The following is an 18,990-nucleotide window of genomic DNA, read 5'->3' as shown; positions in this document are numbered from 1 at the left end:
TTTATTCAGCCAGGAAACATTATTCAGCCTCTTCTAATCTCGCGCTCTCATCATCAAATATTCCAAATCAATCGGAAAATGAGCGCGGATTAATTAATCAACCCGTCAAGCGGTAACTTACGCGAGAATTCGCTTTCGGGATAATTTGTTACGCGCGGACAATCGACAGTTGTACGCTAACGGCCTTCGGAATCGCTTACTTCGTGCTGGTCTGCATCAACTCGATCAGGTCCAAGAAGAGGACGTCCCGGTTCTTATCGCAGAACCCATCGACAGAGTAGGATACTACGCCGGCGTAATGGAGAATTGCGAAACCGTCACTGCTGTCTTGGAAATGAGCGTGCTGTTTAGCTGTTCCCGCCAGTTTCTGGGCGACGGATACGATAATTTATTATATGTCATACGTATGTTAATTTATAAAACTATGAATACGCTTCGGGTACCTTCTTCAAGTCACCGTCGGCACCCGTGCTTCCGCCGTGCAACGTTGCGCACACGTCGTCGAGGACCAAGAAGAGGCCGGGTGGCCTCTTGCCCTCGAGAAGCTCCACCACGATGGCATTATTGAAATATTCTATTGGCGTCCACCTAATATTCTCAGAAACGTATTCTTCCTGAAACGAGACAGAATTCGATTCTGTAATGTATCATACAGGATAAAGATACCATCGCGCTAATCAACATAGGAGCAAATTATCATGGCTGAAGCAACACTTATTAACTTGGCTTACAAAACAGCATGTTTATTTATTGCTACCTATTTGTCGATTATATAATAAGCCAATGCTATCGGTAAATGTTACAAAACGCGAAGCACGTCATATTGCTCGGACAATTTAGATCGTCGATCTAACTTTCGTGGAAGATATGCGCAAGTTGCAAGAGACTCGCTTCTTTATTACATCGAAAACATAGACTTAATTACGTGCCGCCGGTACCGCCGGGTATATCGCGCGCGCATACAAGCGATTTATATCTCGCTTACCCGAGGCGATAGAAGGGAAAGGCGATAGTAATAACGCGATTGCCCGGCGGTTTTAAAATCGCTTTCCATTTCAGCTCGAGCCGAGCCCGAAGGTGCACCGCGCACCTCGCTGGTTGCGGCCAGCACGAAAACCGGTCACCGCTATATCAGAGCCCTTCCCATTTCCCATCTCGGTTTCGCCCGTTTCGCAATATATTTCGTGTGTCCCCAACATTTGTATATAATTATCGCGAAACGATACGAGAATATGATCTCTCGATCGTCAGCTTTCTTTGCGACACTCGGATTTGACGAGTCTTGACAAAATACGAGGACGCGCGATTTGCGCGATGCACGTCGATAATGTAAAAGGCGTAGTTGTTCCGCTTCGAAACCCCGGGGGCAATTCGTTCTTAAGTAAACAATTTTAGAGCTCGTCTTTGTGTTCACGAAGGTGTGCGATTCGCGGCCAGGTTTTTTATCCGGTCTAGTTGCGGTCCGATCGCCGCGGCCGGCCGCATCGCGACGCGACACGCCGCGCCGCCGCAGCCGGCCGCGACCTGAAGAAGTGGCACGATTTTTTCGTCGTGGCCTTTACTCGAGTTAACGACTCTTTTTCATAAGGCCTGGCCTCTTTACGATGCCCATGGTTCGGACACTGTTTCCGCCGGTTAAGTTGTTCCTCGGAGGACTGCGCCGTATAATAGCCCTGCCCGATCCTCCGTGTTCCGTCTACACAAATCAGACTCGTATACGCGTCAGAATCGGAAAAAAGCTCACGAAGAGCTCGGCGGATTCGTACGTGACGTAGAAATTTTTCACGCGAAACTTCCGCATTGTAAATAATAATACATCAGCGGAGGAGAATAATATACGGGGATCACTTGAGCGACGCTCGAATGATTCGCGAATGAATGGTTTTGCGTGATGGATAATTAATGCGTGCCAAATTTGGCAGGTACGCGTTTCTTTCATGTTCTTTCGAAGCAGGTGCTTTCACTCTATGCGGCTCCGCATGTTATTGTTTCACCTCCGCCGCTTTCGTTCGATAGCAGACTAGTCGAGCTACTTTGTCAAGATAAAGCGCGAATCAAATTATTCTAATTGCGTGCCGTAATAATATACTAATACTATGTACTCGTAATATAAATATAAATTTATTCTAAATAATATAAATAATATTGCACGGAAAAGAACGGATGGCCTATATTCTTTGAACTTTAAATCGGCAATCTCTCACGCATTTAAGATTCTGAATGAGAATAAGAAAATAAAGACACCCCGCAAACGTTTAATTAGCCGCTTTCTCGGCTTCGCTGTGATAATTGCGATAAGCAAATTAACCACAACTCGTTGATCACACGCAAATTACTTAGTCGTGTGCGCGAGCTAATCCCATAAAACACACGCGGTAAAAAGAGTCGTGTGTTTCGGTGGTAGTTACGACCGCGAGTATAAGTGCCCATTACGCACTCGCGCCGCGCCGAGTCGTAATGATCTGTTATTTCGCGCGTCTCTCATCTCGATTCGCGCACGTAACGTAATGTCCATCCGTGGTGTCATTCGCATCGCGGTTTTTGTCCTTCTACGAGACAGCCGTCCCTCTCGTCCGTCGGACAGCCGTGACGACCGGAGGAAAACGCGGAAACTTGCGTCGAGCTGAAGAGAAAAAGCTACGAAAAGAACAAAGGAGAGCGTCCGCCCGCGCCCGCCGCCGCGACGGAGACACGGAGAGCAGGTTGAAGCCTTCATTCGTTCAAACCGCGGACAGTTATGGCCAGTCTACAATGAGTCATTAGTCGTTAGTCAGATGTCGGAAGAAATAGTCATAAGCGTATCGTAAGGCAATCGGAAGTCTGTAATCGTAAGATGGCACTTGGCCAATCGCTTACGATCGCCGATTACAGACTTCCGATCGCCTTACGATACGTTTATGACTTTTTTTGAGTCTCTTCCGACATCTGACTAACGACTAACGACTCATTGTAGACTGCATGGCCTTTAACAATCGTATCTCCCATTTGCGTTTGTTTGACGCGTCCGCGGTCGTCTTGGGCCGTCTTTCGCCGCCGTAATTACCCACTGACGCGTGACGCTTCACCTCCGACCTTCTACCTTACTTACGCTTACGCGTTTACGCGCTTAGGCGGCCGGGGCTCGCGCAACGCGACGATACGACCGACGGATACGCGCTCTGATTTCCGTACGGTTTCGCGGAATGCGTCCACGAATGCATTGTCGTGTCGGTCCCCTCGACATGGCAATCGTGGCATCCGTCGAGGGCACCGAGGATGCGTCGCGAATGCAGCACGGATGCTTTTGCCCGTAAGCGCGAACGTGAGCAATTTCCGGCTATTTTCTCAAAGGGGATTCCGTTAGACGGGACAACAATTAAAATAGCGCCTCGTTTAACGCATGCATATGTGAACAATGCCGCGCGCGCGCGCAAGGATATGTGTCGACCCACATTCTACATCTTATTCTCTGTTATTAGATTTGATTTAATGTTTTATTTATTTTATAAGAATAATCCTGCCTGTGCATGTAGCTTTTCATGCGTGCAGAATTATTATTAGACTTTTCACGATGGAAGTTGTTGCTGCAAAAAAGTTTCCTTGCAAAGGACAAGAGTTAATAATTTTTAATCATAATCTTAATACGAAAATTAAAAAAAATAATTTGTCATATTTTAATTCATTAAAACCAAATTTAATTAATGTTCATGTATTCAATTCTTAGTTTTTTAATTCGAGTAGCGGTCTCCTCGATTATCCCACATTCCAGAAACACTTTAGTTTTTACACTTTTTTATGAAAACAAGACCCTGATGCACACGCAACGCACACACTTGCTTCAAATTAACATTAATGAGGTAAAAAAAGGTCGCGACGAGCAAACTAATTAGATCGGGAGTCACAGACGCTTCTCATGGGAAACCGCGGCTTCATTGTTGCCGGAATTGCCGAGTTTGGCGAGAGGAGAAGGGTACGTATATAAAAACGTAGATAATGGAGGAGATGGATGTGTGTATTCTGGGTTAACGGCGGTGAAAATGAAGAAAGAAAGAAAGAGAGGAAGAAAGAGAGACAGGAAGAGAAGTCTCATCTCGATTTTGCGAGAAATTGCCGGATTTGTGAGACAGTTAGATGCCAAATGTCAAATACCTCGCTCAAGCTGTTTTGTTCCTTAACAAAATTCTTCCTGCATTAGAAAAACACACGTAAGAATTTGTAGCTATGATCTGTTTAAACACAGAAAATTTTAGTTTGCTACTTATAAAACACGTAAATTTTTCACATTGGCTAATTCTGCGATTAGTAACAATTTTGATAAAAAGAAAATTATTTTAAGTTTTGATAAATTTTGTTGTCGTCAAATAAGATATATATAGAATTTCAGACGTATTCGCAATATATGTTCTAAGTAAAGTTATTTTATATTAATTCAATAAACGGTACTGTACAAAAGAAATTTTACAATAAAATTAAAGCTACGAAGAAGATATCGAGACACACATCAGAGTATCTTAATTATCACTTTAATTTTAGAGCGTTCATTGTCTTTTACCAGAATATGAAGTTAACTGTACTTATATTGTTATCGCGACGACGCATCGGGAACGCGAACGCGAAAGATGTCATCTTGATATGTATATGGGCGAGAAATTCAATGGTCACCGCTGTTGCGACAATGTTGACTTTATTACGAGAGGTACACGGCCATTATACTAATCGCGTAGACAGATGAAGCTAATCTAGAAGCGCACTCGCGCAGCAGCGACAACTTCCTCGCAATAATGAAGCAAAACAACTCAATTTGCGAGCACAATTCTTGTAACACATCCATATCGTATAAAAGTACGCATTTAAAGTGCAAGTAACGTGAAAATGTGAAATTAATTTTTCAGAGATATAAGCAAAGACTTCCCGAACTGATTCTACATCGTTAAAATTGACCTTGTTATCCGAGAGTACGTTTGACAGGTGCGTTTCCGCCGAGCCACGTGCGCCGCGAAAAGGATTTAAACGCCGCTGACGAGAAATACGCGACCACGCGAGAACCCCGAAGTGCGAGGAGTGGTGGAAGCCGCACGTGGGAAGAACAAGAGAGAAAGAGAGACAGCGATCGCTTCACTTAGCTATTTCATTACCTTCACCCGATCCTTGGCTGCAGTGCACACGGAGCCGCGATCACGTTTTGTTCCTCTCGCCGCGAATGGTACCGATCGGCGCGGATTCTCGCGCGCACGCGGACGAATGGACCGCGCGTTACATAATAAAAATACCACAAGTGATCCATTTGCTGAAGAAGAATAATAACGATCGCGGATTTCTGCGGAGGGAAAAAGCGACAATCGACGATCGTCCAAGGCGCTGGGTTCAAGAAGATTGCATGTTCGTTGCTTCGTGAGTCTCATTGTCAGTCAGGTACGTTCAGCATGCGCTTTTTCAATACACACAGCACTCGTTTATGCGTCAACAGTCGATTAATATTAATTTCCATTATTGTTGTTAACTAAGTTATCATTGTCTTCAATGAAACACCTCTTAGTTCTAATTGTAAGTATATTATTCTCCCGACTGCTGCCAACCTTCGGTTGGCGAAGACAAGGGAGTATGCGTTTTACCAATAACAGTCCGGTAACAGCTAGTCTCTCGCACGATTTGCTACGGTTGAACGAGACAGTCAGACAGTTTCTACGATTTACGTCCGTCTCGCGGATTTTGCGACGACGGCGACGGTCACAATGATCAATTTAAATGGCGTGACGAGAACAAGCAAAGAAGATTCGTCATGTACAATCACGTTCGGACGTGAAATGGTGGCATTCAGATTTTATCGTTGCGGTTATCCCCATACCGCTATTACGAGATAAAACCTCGCTCGTAAAGTCAGAGGACTTAAATCTCGTTTCACGTGTGGCGTGACAGGTGATCTGTAAAGGCATAGTTCCGAACTGTTCAAGACGCAAATCGTCGGCGAGATGCAAATTATGCGACCTATTCGTCATCTCTAAAATACGACATACCTTGTGTACATGTGATTGCGGATATATGTAATTCTCTAATTAAACCTTGCTATTGCAGCAAGAGTGTCGTAGGACACTTTGCGCAACATTTCGTGAAAAATTGCAATAAAAAGAAGAAGAAAAATAATGAAATGTTTGAAAACGAGTCTGCGCCTATGCAAACTGCGTCGTGATATCAAGCATCACGCAAGTCGATATTCATTTATAGACACTTCGCAACTCTGCTAGTTCGCGTTAGATTAAACCGCTCGCTGTCCGCCAATATTCTTTAATGAAACTTAATTGCTCCGCGTTGTGAAATGCCGTCGCGACTGCAGCTCGAACAAAGAACAGAGCCACAGAGTTGTAATCAAACGAGCCTCATAAACGTTTCTTTAAACGTTCGCAAAGTGCGTTTACCACTCTTAATCATTATTTACAAATTTGATTAGCGTTAGAGAAATGACGAAAGGGTGGAGAATAATTGGAGCGCGAAGTATATACAAGTCGCTTCGTCTTCGGTGCTGTGATTGATCGCGCGCGCTTGATAATCGTTTTTTAAATTTCCTTCTCTGATGGAAGGTTTCGTTTTCTTTCGTCTTCCGTAAGGTGCGCGGGGGAAAAGAAGCGTATGTACAAGGTGACTTTGATTCGCGCGCGAATGAGCGAGCGAAAAAGCGAGGGTTACGTAAAGGACCAATTAAGTCCCGCGCAGCTGCTCGTTTTCGTGTCCGCTGCGGGACAATCGTGATCGATCTATCAATATAAGCGCGCGGCCCCGCGATGACTCGCGCGTTTTCAGGCGGGAGATTATTTCCTGCGCGGCGAACGGAAGGAGAAAAGGCGCGGCGCTCTAGTTGCGGTTTTTTTCCTTTTTTTTCCAGTGAACGGCACGTAACACTTTTATTTTAGCAGGACGCAGCAACCGACATTCGCGAACAGGCTCCACGCCGAATAATGGTCGTCACTCGTCAATTATCGCTTTCCGCGTCCTACGGCCGAGTCTACTATTTCTGTTCGTCATTGTGAAATTCTCCCCCCGTTAAGATTTCGTAATTCGTAATGCGCGCACAAGAGGAGCGAAGAAAGAAAGAATGATGACGTTGCCGTTCAAGCTCTTTCAAAGAGGACTAAAGTAATCGATCTAACAATAAAGTATTTATACGCTCGAAAGTCGTTGAAATTATTTAAGGATACACTTAGACAATATCCCGGGGGGGGGGGAGGGGCGGTCCCCCTCCGGGCCTTGACCACGCGCTCTCACTTTCGTTCTGGTGTGAATTTAATTGCACCTCCGCCTTCCTCGCCCGAGCCGATCGACGATCGGCGAGCGATAACGCGCCCCGCGAGTATTTACGTAAGAACAGCAAGTGCCCGTAAGTATGGCGTGGGAGTCGACCAGTTCGCATGCAACCGGCAACGTTTCCTCGACTTTCTAAGTTCCGATAGCGCGATACCTCGTAGCTTGACCATCGCCGTTGTCTGTTATGCGTGATTTAACACGGCGCGGGCGCGCGGCGATATGATTGAGGATCAGCGCTTTGTTGAACAGTTTTCCAATAATCTCGAATCGATCGCTTTCTAGGAATCCCCGTGTCGTGAAAAATATCTCTCGAGATTTGAAACGGCATTTATCCCTTACGACGTGAAAGAAAGCGAATAGACATCGGAAAAGAGGAAGAAAGAAACTTTCGATCGTACGTTGATCCCATTGCTGCCCGCGCACGATTGCGAATACTAATTAATAGGCTAAGTGAAATCGGCTAGCACGCCGCACGCGTCATCGATTTCGCCCTCTTACAACTCAATTCCTTTATTTACGAGCGGGCTCCTTCGTTTTATCGTAGACGTAATATATCGTGATATTGCAACGCCATAAATTTTTCATCGTGAGCAGAACAATATAAAGGTTAATTAAAAACTTGCCAGTGTAATATCCAATACGCGAGTTACTAGTTTCAATAATGAGAAATCTAATACGCATAATTACTTTCATAAATATCTGTAACGGGATACAACGTTACGCATATTACTCTAATGATATATATCATAATGAACATATACATATTACATATACACTGCAGCGTTTTTATACTTTCCAAGCATACAAATATATTCCCTCTCAGACATTCGTCTATTTCTTCATGGAAAGACGCTATACTTCTTATATATTTCTCTTTAGATACTTTCTGCGCGGACATAACTGTATCGGCGACTATTTATGAATCCCTGTTTGCATTCGAATTATTCGTTCCGGTCTCGTATGCGCGGAGTCTGCGACAATAAATTCTCCTCGTCCTACTTCGCCGCCGTTTCGTCTTCATACACTCGCGAGATCTACATACGGTAGTACTTATGGTAGATCTACGCGACGCGACTCATAGATCGTCCGTCTAGACCGACATGACACAAGACCGGCCTATGCTTTTTATCGATATGACAAAAAATTGGCTGTCGCATGTCGCGTCGTTCTATATGCGAGCTCATTTTAACTTTGTGCTGCACTTTGCCGCGACATTGCTCCGAATGGGAGAATTTTACATGACGTCCAAATTCAAGCGCAGGCGCGATTGATGGATGGCCTTTCGCGTTTTAGCCAGACATTCATTAATTAGAACTTAGAAACTCCACAATGGTCGATGAATAACAAATCTGCCTTGTTCTATTTCAACGGGCTCGCCCACGATTTGCAATAGAACGGCATAGATGATCCATCATTCTATTATACTCGCGCGATATTTTACGCTCGATACGAAATTTGCAAGTAGCTCTTCAATTCGAATCAGCAGAATTTTTACGCATAAAGAGGATTTATTTTCCCGTTAAAGTTCGAAACTTGTCGAATCTTTTCGATTGCCGCTCATTAAAAATTGTTCAAGACGATACTTTCCCGAATTTAAATATCTCAAAGTGACCAGATACGTTGAGAAAAAAAGTCATCGAACTCTGCTTGCCATTTCCTGTTCTTTCAAACTTCCTGGCGGAAATTTCGAAGACGTTCTTCTTACCGATTACGTTTAAGGGGAAACCGCGCGTTTTCGATTATTCTCCGACCGCAATGAAAGACTCGATCGAGTCTGTGACTTTCTCGAAAATTAAGCATATTTACTTGGACTTTCTGCGCCTTCGCGAGATGTATAGGAAGTGAAAATGATAAGCGTTCACACAGGACGCAATTAAACGAGCGAGATGTACACAAGTCGTCCCGCGGTTTCCTGGATAAAAATTTATCGGTAAACTCGAATACGGAAATATCTATAAAATTTCGACGATGGAAAAGTTTTCCACTCTAACTTTACGAATTACGCTTTACGATATCGCTAAGTTAACTAACTAGCCAGTAAACTTAACGATATCATAATTCAGCGGCAAGTAGCACCGTCGCGTGAATTGCGTCACGGCAAGAGAGGAAAATTGCTAGTTGGCGTGGAAAAAATCGCACGCGTACAAAATACTCCGCGACGATGACGTCTACGTGAAATGTCAGGGTGCGCGATTCGGTAAGTATCACCGGAGGCGTGTGGCGCGGCGCCCCGGCTGGTGAGAACCGTCGGCGGGTCGGCGTCGCTTGACAGGTCGGCCGGCTCCCCACGTGGAGAGTCGCACGCTCCGCTTCATCGAGCGTCGGCCGAGCGCCGAGCACGTTCACCAGGGCAACGATTGCACTTGCACTTTTTAAGAGAACCTGTTCACCATGCCGATGCCGGAGAGCCACACCCACGGTGCCGCGACGTGAATCGGCGAAGCGGCGTAGATCTCGCTCGAGAGAGAGAGCGCGCGTTTGGTCCGGGAAAGAAGAAGGGACTTGTCCGTTATATCGCGTTATATTGTACTTCTGCCGCAGCTGGACGAACGGTAACGCCGGGCGAGATTACCGGACGTCGCGTCGCGCCAACTCCTGTTGTCCGGTATATCCTACATATCGTGCCCGCTTCGCTTGTGTAAATAATTCGTTTATCGCGCGAATACATCTGTTTCGCGAAACCGGTTTGATAACATCCCTCCGTATTCTCTCGGTTACACTTTACTCGGCTCCTTGTTCTTTGCCGTAGTCTGGGACGTAGCTTTCTCGATGTAGGCCGCTATCGCGATCGAATTACTCAACGTTATTACAGTAATGCGTAGATCGTTGCTTCTTGAATTTATATCGGAGATTTGTCTTACTTTCAAGATATTTTATTTCTGCCTTTAAAACCTTTCACTGATTGTAAAACGCGCGTACGTGCTCTAGGAAGTATTCGGTTTCAGAAATCCTTGGAGATTTTCCAGCTGCCCGGAGAAACGATTAGCCAGCACGATTAGCACCTCAGTTAAATTACTTTCATAATCGGTTGTAATATCATTCTGCACCACATACTACTTTTCTTAATCGACTCACCATCATTATCGCTCGACTGCTTGATTATTTCGCTCGACTGATAATTATTTCTGGTTCAATTTCTGATAAAAAATGGTAAAGTGATATATATATATATATATATCGTATGTACTCAGACGATAATTTCGTCGAGAGTTTTCTTTCCCCTTTTCGCGGTATTTGTCTTGCTGTTTCAAATCAGAATTGTTAAACTGCGTTCGCAATCGCAACACAAAGAGAAATTGAAGAAAACGTTGCATTGCGGCTGCCTGCCGCGATTGGTCAACTCGCTTACGTAAGACACAATGTATATGTGTCTCCAATTGAAATCGCCAGGCCGGAAATTAATAACGTGTGATTAGCCGTTGTGTGAAATAGCGACAGAATTACCTGCGTAATCACGCCCGCGCCAGTTGCGCCTGGCGCGTATGGTATTATTTCTTTTTTCGACGGTCGAGATATTCGGCTCGGGCAATTTTATGTACACTGGGCGTTTTCTTACCGCCGAAAAACCGTGGCAGGAAGTACGACGAAATAACGGGACGGTGCCGACCGACGTGCTCGACCACGCCGTGTAACGAGCACGTTAGCGATAAACGTGGTGAAAGTTTTACTCGCGCGAGCGGTCCCGCCGAACAAAATGATACAATTTCTCTTGTTTTCCTTACGTAAGGTATACGCGCGTATTCGAGAATGCATTCAAAGACAATTGTGCCTTGGAATCGACAGGCACAATTTTCTCGGTACATTTCCTAGACCCGGCTATGTCGGGAACAGCGCGAGACATAAATTCCTTAGAAGAGAGCGCGAAGAGAGAAGGGGCGAATCAAGCCGAATAACTCGACTCGTTACACTTTTGCCGCTTGATAGTTCGCGCGTTCCCGATAGTTTTCCGATCTCCCGACTTTGCGCGTATAATAAACGACGCTCGATTCGGGACGGATCGATATATATCTGCCCGGCGATTTGTCGGATATGAAACTGCGGGTATTGTCTCTAACGCGCTTTGTGTAGCGTCGGTGAACGATGAGCTGGAAACGAATCCAGCGTTTGACGTTGGATGAAATCATCTCGCCGTTCCTATAAATTTTACGCCAGTTTAGCCGCGGAATGATAATTGCCCGCCGGGCACGACGATACGTTCCAATAAGCATCCAGCTCTCCTCTCCGATGGTGCAATAATTGAACGGGATCGAGGGATTATTTCCTCAGATAATACACTCACCTTGCACACAATCGAGGTGCGAGATGCAAGGTTGAATGGCGCGGGGCAAAGAGCTTATTTCACACAACATGCTTACGCAACTGTCAGGTCCTTCTCCTTTCTGGTTACTTAGCTTAATTAATTATTAATTTTTGAGCGTTTCCCATTGCAGTCAATTTGCCATGAATTTTACTTCAAGATATATTTCTCTCGCTTTCGGAAGGCCGCTTTCATCAAGTTTCACATTTTGCGAGGTACGTCGAGGTGAGCTACGAGCCATTGTTTTCGCGTGCGTCACTATTTTATATCTCAAGCATTATATATCAGATACCAAATATCAAATACACGTGGACAGTGATTCTTATGCTAAGAATTAGTAATACGACGTTTAATCGAACCCCCTTCTCGCACATTTACAGCACCAAAAATTGAACTCTGATATTAAAATTCTTGTTTTATCTGAACGAAATCCTACTTTCCATTCCACTAGCGTTATTAGAAGAATAATCAAAGAAACGATACATCTCGGACCAAATAGGACGACTGTTAAAACTTGACGTATTTGCGCGGACACGGAGATTTTATTCAAACACGAAAGACAGTTCTCGAATCTAATCGTCGATAATCAATTTTAGCGCTCGACAATTCGCGATCGTAGCAAAAACAACGTTCCTAAAGAGCGAATAAAATTGTATCTTTTTTTTCTTCCAACCGTGAAAGTATCCGTGCCGACCGAATAATTACAATCTTTTTTTCCATTCCCACAGCAAATCGTTGGAAATTTTTTCGGTTTTGTTCACTACTTTCTCCACTATTCTTGTAGGCTTTTCTATATCACCTTTTATTAGAAATTTAATAAGAAATATACATATATATATATATCTATATATATATATATATATATATATATATATATAGGACAAAACCATAGTGGATAGGATTTTTCTTATACAGAGAAAACAATCTTTGCAGGATGTCGCGGAGAGTTAACGTCTGCGCCACAGTGCTGCTCGTCCTGTTCGAGCTGACCGCGTCGGCCATGGTCCTGCCGAGGCCACCCTCGTCGCCTAATCACATCCACCAGGATCAGGAACTGTCCGCGCGTAAATCTCTCGAGGGCAAGTCTCTGCACGGCATTACGCGAAACACCAACGTGGAGAGACCCGATACCGAGGACTACAGGTATCGATTTGCCAACGTTCGTCCGCCGCGGCCTTTTCCACGTCATTTTTTTTTTTTTTTTTTTTATATCGCCGACCGGTATCGATATTATATTCCACGACCGTCGCACCGCGCACGCTGCACCGGCAATTCACTTTCGTTTCGCGTTTAGAATTGCGAACTCGTTCGAACTGATCGATTATGTCCGTCAATTGTTATCGCCCGATCGATCTTTAATCGAACTCTGGTCTTGAAATAGTATAATAAGACATTATCGAGGATCACTCGGATAAGTTGATCGTAAATTTAATTTAACGTATAATGCAAAATTTTATTGAGCTCTAAGCCTTTTTTTTTATTAATGCATTTCGCTAAATATTAACGGATGGACAACGATGGCAGCGTTATTCCACTCTACTTTAACTCCTTTTCGGGAAACTCTCTCAACTGACTCACCCGCGATTACGAAACGATATTTACTTCGGTCTCGCGATTCTAAATCGCTCGAACAAAAGAGGAAAATCCTAACTGAAACGCCGTTCTTTCCCACCGGCGCGGCGGAAAGCGGCCCAATTAGCGCGAATGAAAAGCCGCCTTCGTTGCGGCGCACGAGAAACGTGAGAAACTCGGTCGGGTAATTGCTCCCGTGTAATTTCAACGATGGCAGATTTACGTGACCACAATTCGTATCTTCGGCACCGATACGCCGCGCACCGGGCGCAACCGGTAATTTTGAAAGTAAAATAGTAAGCGCGATTAAGGCTAGACAAACCGATTGTCTCCCGATTCTCCTCTCTCCATGCGCCCCGCGCCCGTGCGGCACTGCAGCCGCGATCGCTGCGGTTTAATAATCGCGAATATCCGCGAATACGTTTGGGCAGAGTGGCATTTCTGAACAATGACACCTGCAATCGTGATCGGATTAACCTCGTAATGTTGTGAAAATAAAAAAAGGCAATCTTCCGCGCTCGCCGCTCGCTCAATGCCTACCGCTAATATCCGATTAGCTTCGTCGTTATGCTGTTCCTATCTGCTACTCATACCGTATATTTACGGTTGATTATCTGACGTCTCAAAGCTCCATCCGTTCGATATCAATCTTCGGCGCTCGTTTCGTATTAGCGAAAAGCTATAATCTACATGAAATTAAGTGAAATTGAATTTCCTCTCTCTTCGTCGCAGGCTCTTCGAGATCGAGCTGCAGAGCCCGGACGAGATGGACGCCGCAAATTTGCAGGGTCTGATGCGCACGATGCTGAAAGAGGAACAGCGAACGCCGACGAACGACGACTATCCGAATCCCGAAGTGATCCCGCACTCGATCCTCGGTGTACGAGACGTGGGCCTGAGTCCGAATTATCGTCTGGACACCTTCGACGACGACAAACGCGCATCGTTGAACCCACCGAAGCTGCCGAGTCTCGACGAGAAGCTGTACTACCTGAAGAGCGGCCGGCCCAAGGTCTACGTGAACGTGCGAGGACACAGCGGGTCCTTCCGCAAGGATACCATCGCCCCGCCGTCCACGGCGACCCCGAGCGAGGGCGCGGTAGGATACCTCAGGGTCACTCGACCCTTCGACAGGCAGACCGACTGGAAGACGCGGGATAAGAAGATTCGACCGCCCAAGAAATTCGATCGTCGCGTCGACGGTATCGTTCTGAGCAACGAGGAGATCGGCAAAATGAACAATCAAGCAACGTCTTACGGCGCGGACGAACAGTCGACCACGGAGAATTCCATGGTCACGTCTAGCGAATTACCTAAACAGATACCTGCGCCGCCTAGCAAAGTCCATGGACGCAGTCTGATGGCGCAGACCACGCCTGTGCAGAGGTACGCACTTAGGAGGACAGATATTCTGCCGGGATACGGCTTCATCGAAGAATAAAATCAAATATCTGTATGAAAAGGTAAAAATTTAACTTCTCCGAAAAGTATATTTAATCGCGAGCCTCAAGATTTCATGCTTGTTTGAAAGTACAAAAAAAGATTGATTTGACGACATATTTCGAAACAAAATATTACATAATAATCATTAACATTGATTACACATACATTCCTTCTATCAAATTATTAATTACTGTTTGTATTACTTATCGCAAACGTTATATGGATAATTATTGGCCAAAGTTTTTCCATATTTTGTAAGCGTTATGAAATTTCAGACAATTCGTTGAGGAGTTAACTGTGATTGCATGAACAATATATTACTTCATCTTTATGAAGTGACCATCACTTCATAATTTTCATAATTTTCAGAATTCGATGTAATTAATAGAATTCTAGTTCTTCTCCAAAGATATGTTTAAAGATACATTTCAAAATTTCGAAAAGCAAAAAAATTTTTGACGATTAAATATAAAAGATAGAATTCCAAAATATATAAAGTGTCAACTTTCATTGTATGAAAATTAATCAACTTTTTTATTTTAGTTAGGCTCAATATCTAATAGGAGAAAAGCTAGAACTCAGTCAATCATACCGAAATTCTGAAAATAAAATGTTATTTTTGTAGAAGTAGTTATTATGTCTCGGAGAAAATGTTGCAACGTTAAATTTTCTCCGCGTATTAGTCTTGAACTTAATTTATGCCGAATATAACGACCCACGATATAAATATATAAATATTGTTATTTATACAGATTAATATATGCTTGTAATATATATATATAGTTAACTAATATAGAATTAAGAGAATATATAGTAATATATTAACTTGCTCTAGTAATAAATCAGCGCGCAAGCCAGTAAAATATTTTTAGTACTCACATTCTCTGGCAATTTGCTGTTCATCCAAGATATGAACAAACCCCGAGACTAATTTAACGTGAATTACAAAGAGAATAATATTAATGAAAAAGCTTACCTGCTCCGCCTTCAATGTGAGTTCAATGAAAATCTGCTGTAATTTCTCATTCACGAAATTTATGCAGAATTGCTCGAAACCGTTTTTATCAAATATCTCGAAGCCATATATGTCCAAAATTCCGATCTCGTATCCATCCGTGTTTGTTTCCATGGCTGAATTAACTTTCTGTAAAATTGTCAACAACTCAGTAACGGAAGAAGTAAGCGCCTTTTAAAAATCATGCGATAATTTTTGGTTAAAAGATTACGTTGATCTAATTAAAATAGATATTTTTTAATACCAAATAAGAGCAATTTATTCCCTTGTGCGAGTAAAGATTAAAGAGATTAGACTAGTAATTATTTTCTATGAAAACCAAAATTATAATGCTTGTCGTTCAATTAACTTTTCATATTATTGTAATTATATGAAAATGTGTACACTTATCTCTGACAAGTGAAATTATATAATTAACGCAAGACATGCGATTTTTTTATATGTAATTTTAAACTCAATCATTTTGGATAAGCTTCAAAACTTTGGATGAATGCTCTACCACACCTTAACCAAATAGTCGAAAAGTCTAGCGTAGATGTCCTTTGCCAAAGCGTCTCTCGCGTAAAGCGCCTGTTCCACATTCAACGTCACGTCCACGCTTTCGGATTGATTTCCCCATTTCGATTCGAATTCTCGAGAAATCAATTTGTAAGACAGATGCTCTGCCGAAATTCCAAAAAGATAGGCTGGAAACTCGAGAACTAAAAATAAAACATATTCATACTAAAAAAAAATTGTTTAAGCAGAAAATGTAAATAATAATACAAACACGCGCAGAAATTATATTAAAATTTATTTTACTATCAATCGATCAGTAGTGTTTATATATACGATAAGCGGATAAGATATATAGATAAATACGTTTTGTGCGATTTATATATAACAAAATTATACCGATAACAGATAAGTTATATAACTAATCGTATTTTTATTTCTTAACTAGTAGAATAACTTACATTGTTTATCGGCTATCTGCGAATAATTGCCCTTTTCGACAAACTGTATATTTCCCACGTGAAGAATTCCAGCTACCAATCTGAATATATTCATCACTTCTGCATCTTTTATTCCCATAACACTCAACGCTGTAGACATAAAACAATACATAATTATTAAATTAGTGTGGTCTATTAATAGTTAGGAAAGAAGATACGAGAATGTACTATAATAATTACGGAACATTATAATTGCACGAAAATTAATTAATACTGCAAAATACAATTATGTACCTTTAAGAGTTTCCTGAAAATCCCGCGCATCATTTGTGCCGTCCACCTTATAATTACCGCCGTAACTCAGATATTGATAATAATTGAGATCCGTTAATCCAAATTCCGCTATAAAATTGAAATTCTTTTTTTATTATTTGTCTAAACGTTTCTAAACTATCCTAAATTACTTTTCACTTGTCAACGACACTTTTATCTCTCAATCATCCACTCACTTTTCATTTCTTGATTGGCGCCCGTCGTCAGCTGATAAAATATATGAAAATTCCGCTCGCCGGGATTGTGGCAAGTTACTCTTGATTTTTCCAGAAGAAAATTCGAAATTTTGCCACCGTTCGGCTGACCGCCCGATCCGAATTGCATCTCAACGTATTTTCCCTGAAAATTTAAAAATACTTTTTTTGTTTCCTTTCAAATAATAACTTTGTTGATTGTAATGCAATTATAACAAATTGGTGAAAACTAATGGATTAATTCGAGCACAACTTGCTGAGACGTACGAATCTGCTGCTGTTGTTGTTTCTCACTGTCTTCGCGTTGCCGAAAGCTTCCAAGAGTGGATTTGATTCCAAGATCACGTCCTTTACTTTCTGTACCTTCTTGCCTCCACCGCTCACCCTCGCCACATAAGACATTATGTATTTCGCCGTGACCGTTTTTCCAGCGCCCGATTCACCACTGCGAGATAAATATTGATAAATGACAAGTACATTTTCGATAAATATATTAAATAAAAATTGTGTAAAATATACATCAAATATAAATACATCATTCTAAAATTCTTTCCTACGTAAGATTATCTTAATGCAAGTATCGTTTACCTAATAATGACGCAATGACTTTCGTTGTCGATCAGCATATTTCTGTACATCTCGTCCGCCAGTCCATAGATGTGCGGTGGATTCTCGTACGGTGCCTAAAATGACACGAGACCTTTTTAATGTCTCTTCCAACGAGAAAAATAGCATTTTCACCCTTACCGCGCCTTGATATATCTCGACTTCCTTCTCTCCGAAGTATGGCATCTGCTTGAAAGGATTAACCGATACCAATACGGGTCCGATGCACGTCTGATGACATTTTAAGGAACATTTCACGAATTATTTGCCACAGTTAATTAAGCTATCATGATATACACTTCCCAGAAATTATGTATTTCCTTCCCTCCCCTCACGAGACATATTTAATACTAGCATGCCCCGCCGGGCTTCGCCCCGAAGAAATTGTGTATTAAAACACGCAAATAGTCTCTCTCTCTCTCTCCCTCCCTCCCCCTTTAAATTAATTTTTTTTTACGTGGTAACGAAAAACTATACAGCCCCTGTATAGGGCCTGAAAAATTCTGCCCCTGTTTAATCTAGAATTCTTTGAGATTCAGCCAATTATTTCCCGAAAAATTAAAAAAATTAAAAAAACCGGTTTCCAGGAAATCGGTAACAAAAAACTATACACATAGTGGCACTCCCCGGAAAATTCTACCCCTATTTCATATACTTTTTGTAAAAATTCAGTTCAGGGGTTTGGGCTGGGCGTTGATGAGTGAGTGAGTGAGTGAGTCAGTCAGTCAGTCAGTCAGGACATCTTCCTTTATATATATAGATCTGTTCTAATATTAAGCAAAAAAGGATACAAATATGTAATCGTCCATGTATCTCTTTCTGATGTTCTCGATGATGGCGTCCTCGTTGATCTTCGGCAAGAGGACCATATCGTCCACTCCGGAAATTTTGACATTTTGACTCTGCCAGTGGTACACCTGAGGATGAAGAAATAAATTGATTTTGATTAGCGAGAACACGTTTTTGATTTCGTGTCGTCGCGAATTTATTGAAATTACGAACGCGGCGACGCGACGCACGAGAAATCGGCGAACGTCGCGCATTGCGAATCCAATTACAATTTCTGTGTCGCGAGTATCAGAAGTGCTTATTCGCTCCGACGTTTCACGGATCGCCGATTCATCGATCGTTTCCGCTCCTCTTTCAGCGAGGGTTCAGTCCAGCGCTCTTACTGTGCCCTTTTAACGCAACGGCTTATAATAGATGCTATATACTTGGACATTAACTGCATTATTTATATATAGCGATTTTTTAACCGAGTTGACTTATCAAAGTCCGACTTGGTCTATATTGCAAGAGAAGCGTTCTAACATTTTATCC

The 18,990-nt window shown here is 42.7% G+C and overlaps 2 protein-coding genes across 2 annotated transcripts in view; one reads left to right on the top strand and one right to left on the bottom strand.

Moving 5' to 3' along the window:
- LOC139824045 (unconventional myosin-Ie) overlaps nt 1-18,990 on the bottom strand; it is a 29,924-nt gene that overhangs the window by 5,108 nt on the left and 5,826 nt on the right. Inside the window, exons 2-12 of the mRNA XM_071796534.1 lie at nt 18,462-18,587; nt 17,812-17,901; nt 17,653-17,747; nt 17,332-17,509; nt 17,047-17,209; nt 16,832-16,939; nt 16,559-16,687; nt 16,107-16,303; nt 15,564-15,731; nt 444-614; nt 201-367 (exon numbers count right to left, since the gene is read on the bottom strand). Of these exons, the coding sequence (XP_071652635.1) occupies nt 201-367; nt 444-614; nt 15,564-15,731; nt 16,107-16,303; nt 16,559-16,687; nt 16,832-16,939; nt 17,047-17,209; nt 17,332-17,509; nt 17,653-17,747; nt 17,812-17,901; nt 18,462-18,587 (1,592 nt within the window). The remainder of the gene's footprint in view (nt 1-200; nt 368-443; nt 615-15,563; nt 15,732-16,106; nt 16,304-16,558; nt 16,688-16,831; nt 16,940-17,046; nt 17,210-17,331; nt 17,510-17,652; nt 17,748-17,811; nt 17,902-18,461; nt 18,588-18,990) is intronic.
- On the top strand, nt 5,148-16,804 carry LOC139824110 (uncharacterized). The gene is made up of 3 exons (XM_071796603.1): nt 5,148-5,391; nt 12,506-12,715; nt 13,877-16,804. The coding sequence occupies exons 2-3, from the start codon at nt 12,507-12,509 to the stop codon at nt 14,583-14,585; spliced, it is 918 nt and encodes a 305-aa protein (XP_071652704.1). The 5' UTR covers nt 5,148-5,391; nt 12,506; the 3' UTR covers nt 14,586-16,804.

The sequence above is a fragment of the Temnothorax longispinosus genome, chromosome 1 (assembly GCF_030848805.1).
Source record: "Temnothorax longispinosus isolate EJ_2023e chromosome 1, Tlon_JGU_v1, whole genome shotgun sequence".
NCBI classification, from domain to species: Eukaryota; Metazoa; Arthropoda; class Insecta; order Hymenoptera; family Formicidae; genus Temnothorax; species Temnothorax longispinosus.
Note: the sequence above shows the minus strand (reverse complement) of the source record. Positions and strands in the feature narration are given on the sequence as shown.